This window comes from Pseudochaenichthys georgianus, chromosome 15 (assembly GCF_902827115.2).
Source record: "Pseudochaenichthys georgianus chromosome 15, fPseGeo1.2, whole genome shotgun sequence".
NCBI lineage: Eukaryota > Metazoa > Chordata > Actinopteri > Perciformes > Channichthyidae > Pseudochaenichthys > Pseudochaenichthys georgianus.
In genome coordinates, this window is record NC_047517.1 from 12,592,958 (window position 1) to 12,609,950 (window position 16,993).

General features: G+C 41.7%; 1 protein-coding gene across 3 annotated transcripts in view; it reads left to right on the forward strand.

Moving 5' to 3' along the window:
* The window catches only part of ttc7a (tetratricopeptide repeat domain 7A), a 132,667-nt gene that overhangs the window by 60,149 nt on the left and 55,525 nt on the right, over positions 1 to 16,993 (forward strand). For all 3 annotated transcript variants that reach the window (XM_034100786.2, XM_034100787.2, XM_034100788.2), the window contains 8 exons: positions 5,850 to 5,913; positions 6,232 to 6,369; positions 9,894 to 9,977; positions 10,826 to 10,930; positions 13,696 to 13,813; positions 14,792 to 14,849; positions 15,574 to 15,646; positions 15,747 to 15,907. In XM_034100786.2, coding sequence (XP_033956677.1) covers positions 5,850 to 5,913; positions 6,232 to 6,369; positions 9,894 to 9,977; positions 10,826 to 10,930; positions 13,696 to 13,813; positions 14,792 to 14,849; positions 15,574 to 15,646; positions 15,747 to 15,907 — 801 coding nt within the window. The remainder of the gene's footprint in view (positions 1 to 5,849; positions 5,914 to 6,231; positions 6,370 to 9,893; positions 9,978 to 10,825; positions 10,931 to 13,695; positions 13,814 to 14,791; positions 14,850 to 15,573; positions 15,647 to 15,746; positions 15,908 to 16,993) is intronic.

Consider the following 16,993-nt stretch of genomic DNA (forward strand, 5'->3'; position numbering starts at 1 on the left):
CTTTTTATGTGTGCAAAACCTGTCATTTTGGAGAAACCATCTCGAGTGAGCTATAATTTGAAAGTACACAAACGGGGGGGAAATATCCCCCTTCCTTCAGACTTCCTTACAGAGCCCCTCCTCCATCACACATGACCAGAAAGAGGCTGTGCTCTGAACCCGGCCCCGATGCTGCATTCGTTTCTTGACTGGCACTCCGGACGGGTGGCGGTCACAGGCTGGTTAAACCCAATTCGAGGCGTCTCTGGTCAATTTTATTTTTTTAATGGTGACTTGGTAAGCTGAATTGTCTGTCTTTTTTTATTTAGTTTGAGTGTATTTCTATCTTCATCTAATTCCACCCCCACTATCTGCTGGCTTCATAGCCACAGGAAGGGGGGTGGAGAAAAGGGGGAGAGGCCTGGGCTGGGAGGTTGCGGGTAGACAGTCTCACGCATAACTTCAAAGAGACACCTAGATTACCATCCAAGGCTTTCACCAGTGTGAAATCACACCTCACATCAAAGGGCAAAACATCAAAGGCTAATTAGATTAGATAACAAAGGGCTCTGAGGGACAGGGGCCAGACAACATAACTTCAAAGAGTCTGCCTTAATCAACACATCAACTAATTAGACAACAAAGGCACTACACAGGGGGGCTTTTCACACCTACCTGTTATAACACACATCAATGGACTAGACTACAAAGGGGTGTGAGGGGACAGGGGCCAGACACCATAACTTCAAAGAGTCTTCCCTAATTAACACATCAAAGAATTAGACAACAAAGGCACTACACAGGGGGGCATTTCACACCTACCTGATAACACACATCAAAGAATGGGAGGCGGGACATGGGAGGCGGGACTTAGCTCATTGACCAATGGGAGACAGACTTAGCTCATTTGCACAATTGGGGGCGTGTCACCTGTCACTTTTTCATGCATACTAATGTGATTGAAACAGCATCATTATAACTACTCTTGTCATTCACACGTTGAGAAAAGACGGACTCCACCGCCCGGACCTAACGGAGCCGCAGTGGGCTAGCTCCGGGACGCCGGCTGGAGCTAGCCCCCTGCGGCTCCGTTAGCTCCGGCGGCAACCACTGGGATAATTGGGTCCCCTATTAACATTTGCTCCCATTTAGCATTATGGGCGTCATAGCCATAGACTATAAAAGTCTTACCAAGGCTGAATCATAAACTAAAATGTATATGTATACATAAAGGGTTTCGTCCTTAGCTGGGTAATAAGTAACAAGCTAAGCTACCAAGCACACAAACACCTGCGAACGGGGTTAACATGTATAATATTATCATTTTAGACTTCTTGGAAGTTCTGTTAGTATATTCAAGCGCACAGCACGACATTTTAATTGTCTGGTATTTGTAACAATATTCCCTAAAAGGCACAATCACCACGAACACGGCTAAAGGGTCAAGTACAGTACTATGACTAACTAACGTTGTAGCCTCTATGGTTGTAGCCTAGCAGAGTGGACAAGTTGCTGTTAGCTGACAGCGAGGCATGTACGTGTCCATCAACGTGACCATGCCCTAATTTATGCAAAAACTTTAAGACCTAATATAAATAAAAGGGTCGTGTTAGAAAACAATTCACTCACAGATTCATAATCATGAAGGTGGAATCTAACTATATCGATCATAATATGTATTGCATCCAGGGGTAGAAATGTGTTTTTTTCTGCTGTTAAGTTGGGCATTTTAACATGGGGGTCGATGGAAATTGCTCCTTTCTGCAGCCAGTCCCTAGCGGCCCATGTATGAACTGCAGTGTGTGGCACTTCCGTATTGGCTTCCCGGCTGTTCCCCAGAGTTTGCCGCTTGGTTGTAACGGAATACATGTAACGGCGTTACGTAATCAGAATACAAAAATCAAGTAGGCTAACTGTATTCAGCTGGCGTTACATTTGAAAAACGAGTAATCTGATTACAGTTACTTTCGTAAACATGAAGTGAATACATTTTGGAATACTTATTGGAATTATTGGTGGAAAAGTTTCCTCATAAAATGTAATATTCATTACCGGCAGAACTGTGTGCACACTGCACAGCGCTGCAGCATGTCTGTGAGCGAGAGAGAGATGCAGAGTTTCTGTGAGGCCCCGCCCCCGCACGCAGGTGAGAGAGAGATCTCTTTTAAAATATATTGAAAGTTAGAAACGGAGATGGTTAGATAAAATGTGCAAGATAACGTCTATGTAGCATTTCTTTATTGTCAAGATGATGACATTTATAACGGGATCAAATCAAAGTGAATGGCCTGCTGCTGCTGAATGCAGTGACTGAAAAAAGTTTCAAAAGTTATTACATCGTTTCAGATAATAAATAATAATGATAATTCATTCTATTTAGGGGCGCGTTTCAAAGCACCCAAGGACACCTTACAATTCATAACATATTCTAAGGAAAGGTTTTAAAACAGTACAAAGAATGCAGTCCGGGAGATGTTTTGTATGTGTGGTGCAGATGAGAGAGCTGTCAGAATGACACCAATATGTTGTGTTTGAGTTCTTGATAAGCCATTAAAACAATAAAATAAGTGTCTCCTGTTCACCAAAACATACCCATCTGTTATGGAAAAAGAAAGTATTCCAAAAGTATTCTAAAAGTAATCTGAATACATTTTTAAGACACGTAACTGTAACTGTATTCTGATTACTTTCAGAGCATGTATTCAGTAACTGATTACATTTACAAAGTAACCCTGCCTAGAAGTGATCCTTCGTTAGCGTGAAGAGTCTGCTAAGCTTTATGCGGTCCGCAATACCTGAGCGTGCTCCACTAGCACCCCCCCCACACTTCAAAATTCTGTGCTATATAAAATCGCTGGCCCGCGATAGTGTCTATTGGATACATTTGGGCCCTTGGACAAATGTATTTGGTGATCCCTGGCGTACAGGGTACAGTGATGAGTAAGTGCTTTACAGTTAGTACAAATCTCAGAGCACTGTGATAGGCGGCATCTAACTTTTCCAGGTAATGGGCAGGTGCATTCATATATATCAAATCACCATAGTCCAGCACAGGTAAAAAGGTCACAGTGACTAGCCTTTTCCTGGCCTCAAGCGAGAAAAAGGACTTGTTTCTGAAAAAGAAACCTAGTCTAACCCTCAGTTTTTTAAGCAGGTTATTGACATGAAGTTTAAAAGTAAGACAATCATCAAGCCAGATACCAAGGTATTTGTAACAAGTAACCACTTCTAGTACTTGTCCTTGCATAGTAACAATATCCAAAGCAGTCTCTGGAGTTTGAACCATTTAAAAAAAGCATTACCTTGGTTTTCTCAACATTTAAAAGAAGCTTAAGCTCAGCGAGCTGAGTCTGAATAATGTTAAAGACAGCCTGTAATTTAACACCAGCCTCCTTAAATGAGGGACCTGCACAATACATCACGGTATCATCCGCATAAAAATGTAAAGTAGCTTCATCCACATTTTCACCTAAACTATTGATATAGATGGAGAATAAAAGTGGACCTAAAACAGAACCTTGGGGTTAGCAATGTTTAACCACTCAGAAGACAGTCCATCAAAATGAACACATTGGGACCTTTCAGAGAGGTAGTTCACAAACCACCCACTGCATGGCTGGATATGCCAATACTGAGTCGCCTCTGCTTTAAGATGAGATGATCAACGGTGTCAAACGCTTTGGAAAGGTCAATAAACAGAGCTGCACAACTCTGCTTATTATCTAAAATACTCATAATGTCATTCACCACTTTCATTGTGGCAGTGATGGTGCTGTGTTTCTTTCTGAAACCTGACTGATGTTTAGACAGGATATCATTTATACATAACAACTCCTTTACTTGTTCACTCTAGGAGTTTGAGCACCTTCGCCAGAGCTGATAATTTAGAGATTGGCCTATAGTTATTTAAAATAGTTGCCTCCCCTCCTTTCAGTAAAGGCAAGACATAAGCAGACTTCCATACTTTTGGAATTGTATTTGTGCTGAGGGAGAGGTTAAAAAGAGAAGTAAGAGGTGGAGCAATAAAATCTGCAGCTATCTTTAAAAAGAAAGGTTCTACGTTGTCCGGGCCGGCCGGTTTCTTAGGATCTAACTTAGATAAGGCTTCATGAACAACATTGACAGTAAAAGGAGTAAAACTGAAAGGGTTTTCCAGACCACATTGTTCAGAGTCACGGATTGGGGTGTTCACAGAAGCAGAAGTACAGTCAGTGACAGAATCAAACAGAGAGCCACAGGACACAAAATGCTTATTAAAGCAATTTAACATGGTGGCCCTGTCCGATATAGTGCCAGATGCTGTGGTAAGGCACGGAGGTAGCTCATTACGGATCATATAACCAACATGACATGGAAAACATAACATAACAACATTAACATGACGAGAGAGTATGACATGACATAACAGTGGAACATAGCATGGTATGACATAACAAGATAAAAATAATTACATAACAAGAAAATATGCCATGAGAACACCATACCATGACATAAGAACACAATATATCGAATATAACAGCAAAGCATGACATGACACCATTCAGTCAATATAAATCAATCAACTTCATTTGTTTTAGCATCTTTCATACAGTTTCAATATGCCATATAGAAAAAGTTAACAAGAAAATGGTGTATTTTTCTTTTAATAAAATTAGATAAAATGATACAAATTAATACAAAATAAAACATGATATAATTTAACAACTTTAGATACAATAAAACAAGTAAATAAAATAACGTTAAAAATAATCAGATGGCAAGTAATATTAAATAAATTGACATTGCATACATGACATAACATAAAAGCATGAGAGAAACATACACAAAAAAACATTATAACATAACATATGACATAAAGGGACTGTGTACTAAAGTATACTGTAACATAACATGACATATATTGACATATGGATGGATGGCATATGCATGGCACAGTACTGACAGGATCCTGCATCAGCACTCTGAACTGTATCTCAGCGTCATGTTGGCTCCCTGCAGCCCCCTCTTTGCAGGGATCCTGCGCTCACTGCGAGCTGTACTTAGTCACCACCACATGACTAATCCTGCCCACACTATCATAAGTGAAGATCTAAATCCATGTCTGAGATTAGAAGGAGAGGGGGAACAGAAGACTTCACCCTGAGGAATGGCTGTACTCCAGTATTGTTCATGGCTGTACTCCAGTATTGTTCATGGCTGTTGTCATCAGCTGCCTCTTTTGCAAAGGCCAGGACGGTGTCTGGTAAATGTGTCCTTTAATAAGACACCAACGAGGGAGGAGAAGCAGAGAAAGTGATGAATGAGAGGGATGGGAGAGAAGAGATGGAAGAAATACATTAGCCTGCGTGTGTGTGTGTGTGTGTGTGTGTGTGTGTGTGTGTGTGTGTGTGTGTGTGTGTGTGTGTGTGTGTGTGTGTGTGTGTGTGTGTGTGTGTGTGTGTGTGTGTGTGTGTGTGTGTGTGTGTGTGTGTGTGTGTGTGTGTGTGTGTGTGTGTGTGTGTGTGTGTGTGTGTGTGTGTGTGTGTGTGTGTGTGTGTGTGTGTGACATCTGAGATAGTGCTGTGTAGCGATACACCCAGGGTGGTCCGTGTTGGGTTACAGCACCACAAGTGAGACAGAAACTGGACACTCCCAGCAATCTGACTATCTACCTTTGGAAAGGGTGTGTGTGTGTGTGTGTGTGTGTGTGTGTGTGTGTGTGTGTGTGTGTGTGTGTGTGTGTGTGTGTGTGTGTGTGTGTGTGTGTGTGTGTGTGTGTGTGTGTGTGTGTGTGTGTGTGTGTGTGTGTGTGTGTGTGTGTGTGTGTGTGTGTGTGTGTGTGTGTGTGTGATTAGACTTCCTGTTTATTTCTTACTCCCTGTGTCCTGCAGTTGCTTCTGTCCTCAGGACGTGGTGGAGGAGGCTGTGTTGTTGCTGCTCATCACCGAGTCCATGGTGAGACACACACACACACACACACACACACACACACACACACACACACACACACACACACACACACACACACACACACACACACACACACACACACACACACACACACACACACACACACACACACACACACACACACACACACACACTACCTCATTCTTCGCCTTTTTGCTTTCAAAACATAATATTTTGACACTTTAAAGGGGACCTTTCTGCAGAGGTCATCCATATCACCGCCTTTCCCATCCTGATTTGTCTTCCTCCTCCTCTTCCTTCTTCCTTCCCCCTTTTCCTCGCTCTCCCTCTCTGTCCGTCCAGGCCAGCGGAGATGCGGTGATCAGTCGTCTTCCAGACCAGGCTGAAGCCCGTCAGAGCAGCCTGCAGGATGCCACCTCCGTCTATGACCTGCTCACCCTCGGCATGGCCAGAAGGGGGCAGTATGGCATGCTGTCTGAGGTGTGGTGACACACATACAAACACAAGCTTAGTGAGACACACACTCCATGCTGGAGGTCCGAGGGTAGGAAAGCGTGAGAGATGAGATGTGTTAGTGAGAGCTTTGCCTTTGCCGAACTTTATAATGAATGTCCTTATCACTTTGAGCAAGAGGATTATGTGTATTTTTTTCTCTTCTTCCTGCATTTTCTTTCTTATTATCTCACACTTAATTCCTCCTTTTTTCTTTTTTTACAAACTCGGTTACCCCCCCTAATGTGACCTCTATGTAGAAAGTTTGGGAGGCGTAGGTTGGAGAAGTTGTCTAAAATGAGGTTTGTCCACCTGTCTCACTGATTCACAGAGAGCATCAGTCATGGTATAAGGAGGACCACACACACACTCACACACACTGAGGTAGTTCCAATTAGACCAGTGATCAGCTTGCTGATATATGAGGCCAGTATGGGCCATGTATTAAGAAGTAGGTGTCAGCCAGTCAGTGCCATCCATCTCTGATGTGATGAAGAAGATTCACATTGATTGATTACAGACTTTCTGAAACATTAATCAATCCACAAGGGGTCTGAGGCTAGTTCTGGTTCCAATATCACTTTTTATTTCGAGCATACACAGGTATGTATTAGTATTACAATTAGCTAGGGTTTTGCTGTTGCATACATTTGACATCATTATATAATACAACAAAATTGCTAGAGTTTTGTATGGTAAACATTAAAAGATGACATATCTGACAAATGTAAGAAGTATCTAAATCCTATGATTAAGTAAAAGCAGTAACACCAGAGTGTAAACATATTCCAATTTCGAGTAAAAGTCCTCCATTCAAAATGTGATCAATAAAAGTAAATGATATTAGTTCTTTCATGTATAATCATATAAATTAAATGATTGGATTAATATTACTGATGGATTAATGCTGGTCAGGTAGAGACCGTTTCAGTGGTGTCAGTCCGCCGCTCTAACGGTATGGTTTATTGGATGGATAAGCATGATATTTGCTAAGGATATTCCATGTCCGGTGAATAATGAGTTTGGTGATCCTTTGACTTTAACCTGGTACCGCCTTGAAGTTGGAATTTTGTTTTCGGGTTAACTTTCTTGTCAATTATTGGATGGATTGCTATGAAATTAGGTACACACGTTCATGTTTCCAACAAAGACAATCATAGGTTTGGGTACCGAGAACCGGTTCCGGTTCGGAACCGGTTCCAACATTTAGATTCCAACGGCATCATTTATAAATGTGAATTTCGGTTCCGCTTTTCGATGTCTGAGGAAATGTTTCTCGTCGCTCTCGCCTACTGTATGACTGCGGCGGGGTGGGAAATTTAGCGTTGTACCTACACTTCCTACAGCGTAACCATGTTCGCCTAGGGCGCCAGATCTGTGGAGGCGCTGCGCTGATAGCTCTGGGAGGGAAAACAAATGTTTTGACCGTTGGGGCTCATCCTAATTTTCGGCCTTGATGTAACAACATTCATAATTAAGTAAATGTAACACCCTTTTCACCCCGGTTAAACTTTTAATTTGCCTTGTATGATGAAAATGGGGGATGTTGGCTTATCTGGCGCCCGCAGCTCACAGCCAAAGTGCGAGCGTGGGAGCGAGCGAGGGAGAGAGAGAGGGCGCACCGGTACCGGCGCTGTTGTTATTAGAATCTGGTGCTAGCTGCTCTAACGGAAGAAGAAGATGTTTCTACAATGATGTGGAGGAGAGTCCTCTCCAGTCAGACTGAGAGGCTGATAACTACAGCTCAGTGAGGTAAAGGACTCTGAGTGTTTAGATAGTTCACTTTAGTCTAAGTTATCTCAGTGGGTCTCAAATGATCACAATTTATGTAAACACATATTTCCAAGGCACTCTTTTATAATTATTGGGATAAAACAGGTTTGAAATCATTCCAATGTATAGGACAGTAAACCAGACATATCGTTTTAAACTGGAGAGATACAAAAATATGCATAAATTAAAAAGTAAAATAAGATATGAATGAACAACAAAAATAAAATACGTTACATGTATTTGTTATTGGCTATGGTAGGTTACTGGTTATGTTCACATACTTATTTAATTATTAAAATGTAAACCGATCTTTTTCATATGGGTGTTTAGAGTTGTACCCCCTAGATCTAGTCTCTAGTAATTCTGCTTAAAGTGCACCAGATTGAAGCATTTTACTTTAAAATGTTCAAACATTTCTTCCCAGTAGCTATGCCTGAGAAGGCAGATATGCTTGTTTTTCTCAACAAGAACTGTTTTTAAATGGGGGGGGGGGACTGTTGCACTGTTGTAGCTTCAGTGGTTCTCAGGTTACAGTTATATAGCAGTGAATATAAACAGACTGATTAATGTGAATATTACTTTAAACTAACCTGTGTAAAAGTTTCTCGAATGAATGTAATTTTTTTGGTGGAAGAAGAAGCATGTATCATTTTTTTACCCTGCCCCTCAAATAATCGGAATCGAAAAGTAGAATCGGAATCGGAATCAGAATCGTGGAAATTCAAACGATACCCAACCCTACTCATAACCCATTGGCTATCAGATGTTGACAACACTCTTGGGGCAAGGAGCTGTAATTGGGGATTCTGGTGTCGCTAGCTGATATCCGGGCCAAGACTTCCTCTTCCATGTACTGGTTATTGGTAACAGTCCAATTAGCAACTTGGGACACGAGAATTGTTTTGATTTGTGTTACAAGTAGTCAGTTTACAAGCTAATTTTAAGCTAGTTTTTAGCTATTTTGTTGTTTGACGATAGCTGATAGGTTCCACTTCCATCCAAAAATCTTCTCCACTTGAGATTAGCTACCGACACAGCAAATTGTTACAACTCTGAGATACTGTTAATGTTCATCAGACATTCCCATCAGCTCTCACTGTCTGTTTGGTGCTAATTAGCCAATTTTAGCGTGCTAACATGCTTGAGTAAGATGACATTGAATAAATAAACATTACACCTGCTAAACATCAGTGTGATAAGTTAACCGCAGTGTTTTGTGTCCTGCATCACCATTTGTCTAAACCCTAGTTACAACTCTGCATATTAACCCCGTAACCAGGGGTTGAATTGGGATTTGTTACGAGGGGCGCCTGATTAGCAGGGTTAACAAGGGTTAGCATGACGTATGCAGTGACAGTTGCATTCATTTTACATTATTTATTTAAAATATTAGGCAGACCTTTGGCGTGGTTTAGCTCATTTGTGCAAAAGTTTCACCACGCCATCCACTGCTCGTCCACACGCTCATTATGTACTGAAGCAGCGCTGAGTGGGTGGTGAGTGGTGACTGACAGTCATGTCAAGCTAGACAAATGTAGAAGAAGAGTGCCCATTCAGTTTAGTGACTTTGTAAATGAGGGGAAATTAGTTCTAACCCTGGCTTTCCAACAGTATAAGCATTTATTTTTTAATGCATTTCATTTGTTTTTGTCTCAGACTGGGTTAACCTGAACATGACTGCACCCATGTATGAATTATATGACTTTGACATATGTGCGCGTCTGCATTTCTCCTCGTAGTGTCTGGAGCGAGCCATGAAGTTTTCATTCAACGAGTTCCACCTCTGGCACCAGCTGGGCCTGTCACTCATGGCAGCCAGGAAGGTGAGCTCATGTCTCCTTATATACCAGCAACAGCCCCTTACACACACGGCGACACACCCTAAATGTGACATACATTCCCTGCCATACCTCTGAGCTGTACACTGCACCTCACACTCATGTCCAGGCATGGTGCAACAAATGGTTTTTCGCAGATAATCGTGCAGTCTGCTCGAGAAGAAGATGGGTTGAGTTTTATTTGATTCATATATTGGCAAGTAAATTATAGCAAAACATACGCAATGACTCTTAACCATGTAGCACAGAAAAGCCTCTTGGATGGGAGTCCTCAAAAGGAATATCTTACCCACCCCCGCCCCGCTTCTGCCTCCGTGTGCGCGCCCATGTGTGTGACAGAAACATGTATCTGCCTTGCAGTATAAAGTGACACTGCAGATCAATGGAGAGCTCTGGAAATAGGCTGCTCCCTAGAAGGAGAAGGGGCTGCCTCAGTGTCGTCAGATCCGCTTCTATTTAGGGCCAGCCGGGCTTGTGTCTGTGGGCAGGTGTGTGTGCATGTGCACGTGCACGTGGTCCATTAATGATTGACCTACATGTATTAAGTGACTGTGTGTCTAAATGGGTCTATTAGGGCTGTGTAAGGACAGTTGAAATGTGTTTGATGCACTCACTTAAAAGAGATCCATGTGATCTGTGGCCGCATGATAACTGGCGCCTGTGTGCACATTAATCACAATTTGTGTGTGTGTGTGTGTGTGTGTGTGTGTGTGTGTGTGTGTGTGTGTGTGTGTGTGTGTGTGTGTGTGTGTGTGTGTGTGTGTGTGTGTGTGTGTGTGTGTGTGTGTGTGTGTGTGTGTGTGTGTGTGTGTGTGTGTGTGTGTTCCTTCCAGGGGGTCGGTGCTGTGTCTGTATTTAAAGAGTGTGCCAGGATGAGACCAGAGGACCCCTCGTTGCCGCTATTGGCTGCTAAAGTCTGCATTGGTCAACTGCAATGGGTGAATACTCACAAAACATTCATTACCCTTTAATGTACATGCACTCACAATATATGTACATGCAGTTTGGTCTGTGAGCCTAACCCTAACCCTGGTGCTGCAACAATCAGTCAGCTCAGCGATCAACTGAACAATAATCGCCAACTACTTCGATAATCGATTGACCCGTAAAGTCATTTAAGGATAGACTAATTATTTTTGGGTTTAGGCATGCAACACGTTTCAACTTATCACCTTGGAACTTAATACATAAACTAAAGATACTTTTCACAATGGAATAATCGTTTTGTCTATTAAGTTTAATAGACAAAACGATGATTCCATTGTGAAAAGTGTCTTTAGTTGCAGACCTAACCAGACAGCACAAAGTAGCCATGTCTTTGGTATACCCTGCGTTATGGCCTATGTTACTCTAAATGGGGCATCACCCTGAACATCAGGCTCTATTGAACATTGACACTAGCAGTTGAGATCATTAACTCATCAAGAACATATTTACTGACTTGTCAAAAGGCAAGATAATATATTATTTAAAGGTTCACATTTCACAGGATTACAGGATCAATCCTTATCAGGAACTTATGAGATATCAACAACAAGCAGTTGAGATCGAACAATCAGTTTTGTAATTTATAATTCATCTTCATTTAGTTACACCTGCCTACCTTCGCTATAGCGTCAACCACGAGAAGATAAACTAAAAGAAGAGGTCATAGAATCCTACACTACATGAGCAGCATGTTTCCAGCATCCTTACTGTAAAAGATTGCTGAGGTGTGTCTTTCAAATCCAATTCAAACGAACAAAGGAAGATGTGCATTTTAAATGCAGTTTGAATGGTTCAAATACGTTCTGCCAGTGTCGAGATATCAACGTCTAAAGAACAAGAACACACTCTGCTTGCACAGTTGGGCGTGTAGCTTTAAAGGACTCTGTAGGTGGCTGATTCTAACCTTTGTCACATCGCAGAGAACATAACAAACCTTTGAAACCTCTCTGTAATGTAATGTGTGATAAAACAAGAGGATATTGAGCTGGGGAACACAGGACTCTGGGAGCATATCCAGCTCTCAACAGCAGCTTTATTAAAATGTAGTGTGTGCATAGAGAGCCATAACACAGCAGCACTGTGACGCCCGGCCAGCTTGGATAGTCCTGCTGTTCATGATCTGGGCAGGAGGGAGGGAGGGAGGGAGGGAGGGAGAAAGTCGCATCAACAGAGGTATTTAGTATGGGGGGGGGGGGAGTGTCAGGGTGAGTGAGACAGAGAGAGAGAAAGGGGTCAGAGATTAGAAAAGAGGAGCTATCAGGGGCGAACGGAGAGAGCACATCTGTCAGTGGCTGGAGATCATGGCAGGCCGGAGACACTAAGGAGCTTACAGCCGTAATCACAATGGGACACGGTGGCCGTAGTGCAGTGGCGCATTACATAAATGGACCACCATTATCCACCATCAGCTCCACTGGACATTCTGGACTACTATCTAGCCAGCAGTTTGTTCCCCCACTAAAGACCCTAACAATCTTGCCTAATCTCGTAACATCAGTACAAACTGCACCACTGGAAGCAAAGCAGATTTTAAAAAATATATAAATTCCTAAAAAGCAGTACTGCAGATGCAAGGTTTCCACGCCTAACTATTCAAAGGAGAGGATCATACTCCTCCTAAGATGTGCATGGATGGGCTGTGTGTTTAAATACTACTGTGTGCATGACTTGAACTCGCAAGGGCTGGATTCAGAGAAAGACACACCGCGAGATAGAGCAGAGGAAGAGGAGGGGGAGGAGGAGGGGCAGGGTGTCAGAGCAGTTGGCTTGCTGTTCTGCTGGCATGCCGTCAAAAGCATTACCCCCCCCCCCCATTACGCCCACCTACCCACCTGCCGCCACCAGCCGTACCCCACAGTGACACAATTTCTCCTCGGCTCACCTCTTTTCCACAAACTATATATATGCCACCTTCTTAAACTGATAAACGCCCTCTTTGTGTGTGTGTGTGTGTGTGTGTGTGTGTGTGTGTGTGTGTGTGTGTGTGTGTGTGTGTGTGTGTGTGTGTGTGTGTGTGTGTGTGTGTGTGTGTGTGTGTGTGTGTCTCCTTCAGCCAACTCTGCATTGTCCTTGAATCTATTTAGACTGTCCTCACACTACACTCATGCAGGAGATTTAATAACACCAATGTTATTTTCATAATTATTATCATACTCAAACAAAAAAAAGGTGTGAACAAAAATTGGGACACTGAAACAGAAAGTCGCTTCTGTTTGTCCAAAACAGTCAAATCAAGAAACACAAACCTGATCAAATAATTGTAGCAGATCCAATGACATTCAACCAAGTTATTTGGCCCTTTTACTCAAATCGATATCCACATTTTAAAATGTCAAGCATAATGGCATTTCCTACAGTTCTTCAACCACTTATTGTGTACTATGCATACTACCTATTTCTTATATACAAATACCTAACCCTAACAAAAAACAACAATCACTATAAAATTAAAACTCAACATTTAAAAAAAAAAACTTAAACTAAACCTAGAAAACACCCTTTGAAAACTAACACAGACTAAAATAAATGCAATTCTATACCTCTAAAATGAATGGATGTTGTAAGTAATGTTAACAGTACAATACCTCAAATGATCCTCCAGGATGTAATTGTTCCGTATGAAAGGTTATTTGTTCATAGGAAGTATAATTCAGCGTTTCACCTGCCCATTTGAGTATTGACAATTACACGTATTGAGTGTAGTTGATGTGTCCAGTTTGGGCAGGCTGAGGATCTGTCGCAGAGTGTGGTGTCCATGGGGGAAGAAGCAGGAGAATTTCTACCTCGAGCCTACCTTTCCCTGGGACTGTGCTGCAGCTTGCAGGCCTCTGAGGGTGAGGACACACACACAGAACTGCTAACAGAGCACTTATATACTAACAAATGACTGGCTTATCTAAAGCCATGAGTAGCACTTGAAATGTTTTGGCTCTATGAAACCTGATGTACTTATATGATTGTGTTTTCTTCAAGGGAGTATGTTCTTGGTCGAACGCACTTAGTGTAAGTCGCTTTGGATAAAAGCGTCAGCTAAATGAAATGTAATGTAACCAACAAATATACACATTTTTCAAAAACAGGACTTCTAGGAGACCAGTGCTTGTGTCCTGCGTGGAACCACAGGAAGTGATCTCATGTGACTACTTGACGCCATGTCACCGAATGAAATAACTGAAACCTTTATATTTGTATTTAATCCTTACCAAGTAGGTTGGTGTCTTGACCCTAAACCTAACCATGACTGTATCACAACGTGTTGTAACTTTAACCATGCATAAACCTTCTGCATCAAAACACTACGCACAAGGCTTCCCCTGGCGTTGATATAGCATGGTAATGACACGAGTGGCAACATATAATGAGTAGGGGCTAGGGCTAGGCTGAAATAGTGTTAGGTTAACCCTAGCCCCATCACATCACACACCTGACTCCTTGGACCCACTATGGTTTCATGATAACCAAGTTGTTAACTTTGATATTTTTGTAGAAAGGCTCTAGTTTGTATGCAGTTAGATACAGATTAAACAAGACGATAACAAGTTCCCATGCCTTTGAATAGAGGCGATTGATTTATGTTTGCTGGTCTTTTCTTACATGAGAGAGAGATACATGTTAGTATCAATCGTCATAGTAACAATCTTCCCATATCTCGCGTAAAAACTAGGTTGAACTTATTTGCTATATTTCATACTGTTCACTTGCCAATGCCAAGTGAACAGTATTTTACTTTATAATAGTTACAATTGAACTGCTTAATTATAGCAAAGCTAAAGCTATTTGGGGTAACATTTGAATCTTTCTTCTCTCTCCAGCCTCTCTAAAAGCTGATCGTAATGAGTTCAACAAAAAAGCGCTACGAGCATTGAGCAAGTAGGTTCTTCTTGTTACTGTATATTCCTGTTTATCAGTAGTCCCAAGTCTTTCTCATTTTAAACATACATATAAAGCATTTCATATGTAGCCATGCTCAATGGGGTTAACATGGCATGTTGGCATGGCATAAGCATGTTGAAAGCTTGTTAGCATTGCCTCGGTATGCAGATGTTAGCAATGATCTCAAAGTACTGCTGTGGCTAAATAAAGCCTCAAAGTGTAGACGCACAATAGTCGGTATTGTATCCCACTGAAACTCAGGGTTTTGTTTCACATTCCACTATTGCATTACTTTTACATGTAAACATTCCCAGTAATGTGTTTGTATTACTTAATAATTGCTTGAATAATAGAAATAAAAAAACATATCTATTTTAAAGGGGAGTCATTTGTTAAAATATAAACAATTCTCACAAACACATTGTACATTGTAAACAAAGCGCAGTTGGGAACAGTCCAATAAAATCAAAATGTTCATCTATTTTTATCTATATTTATATGTAATATCTTGTATTTATTTAAATTATATTTAATTTCTTTCAATCATTTATGTTTATTGATTTCATTTAGTCTTTATTTACACTTTTTTCAATTGAATTGACCTTACATTCTCCATGTTCTCCAAGTAAGTGTTGCCATATGAAAGCCCCATGCAGTCGAGGGTGTTTAAGACATGTCCTTCCCTGTCATACAAACATTGTGTTCTCTCTCTGCTCCACAGGGCTCACGCATTAGACCCTGAGGACGCTCTGATAGCGATGTACCTGTCTCTGCAGCTGGCACTGGTGCGGCAGGTATAAGCAAACACAGTTATTACCCTTTAATAACGGACATTAATCATTAAGAAACATTACAGTATACCTAAGAATGTGTGTGTGTGTGTGTGTCTGGCAGGTTTCAGCAGCCATCGAGCCCCTGCAGGCAGCTTTATCTCTCTGTGGGGACGACTTACACTCCCTCCACCTGCTGACGCTGCTGCTGAGCGCCCAGAAACACCAGCGTCATGCCCTGGACACCCTGAACCTGGCCCTCAGCCAGCACCCCGGCAACTTCAAGTAAAGCCCACTTATCTACGTCCCACTCACACGGGAGACATACAATGTTGGTGGAAGTGTTGGTGAATTCAGGATAGGGTAGTAATGGATTGCTGGACACATTTTTACACTTTGTATGGCATGTTTATGTTACAGTAAGTGCCGCAGTGAGGCTCCTTCCTTACTCTCGTCCTCTCTGTAAGGATAGGGTGTCTCAGCTCGACTGTGTTGGAGGCCAAGCACACACACACACACACACACACACACACACACACACACACACACACACACACACACACACACACACACACACACACACACACACACACACACACACACACACACACACACACACACACACACACACACTCTCTTGACGCCTTATTTAGACGTGCCAGAGTGGTGGCCTGCATTGCGGTACCTATGCCCCTCACACACCCTTACCCTTTTAACACTGCAGCTCTGACCCGAGCCCCACTGCTGCTTTACTGACAGAGAAGTCGTCCGACACATAAACCCACCTGTCTGCTACACTTATTTAAAACATATTTAAGATACATTCAAGGGGTTATGGCTTGGCATTTCTTACCATTCATCGAACATTTCCGGAAAATGTTGAACTTTTGACAAAGGTTTAAAAAGCACATCATATTATATAACTTTTAACGTATATTAAAGTTGCTAAAAGGATACAGAGCTGTGGTTTGTTGTTGTCTTTTGGGCTAGTTTTAGCCTTCATTAGAGAGTGACAGTGTCGAACGGGGGAGATAGGGATATGACACGCGTAAAGTGAACGCAGGCGAACCTGAGTCCGCCACAGCAAAGACTCATTCCCAGTACATGCAAGTTTGATGTACTATATATATATATATATATATATATATGTATATATATATTTACATTTTTTTTAATCAAATGTTATAAACAAAAACACAATGAAAATAGATGAGTTTTTCCTTCATTTTTGTATTCTTGTCTCAGCTGAAAACACCCAAAGTATTACGTGACTTCTTAAAGTATGTCAGTTAGTAAAAAGGATTTGAATCAATAGCAATACTTTATTATTATTACAACATTGTGTTGTCTTTGTATCGTTTTGCATTTTAT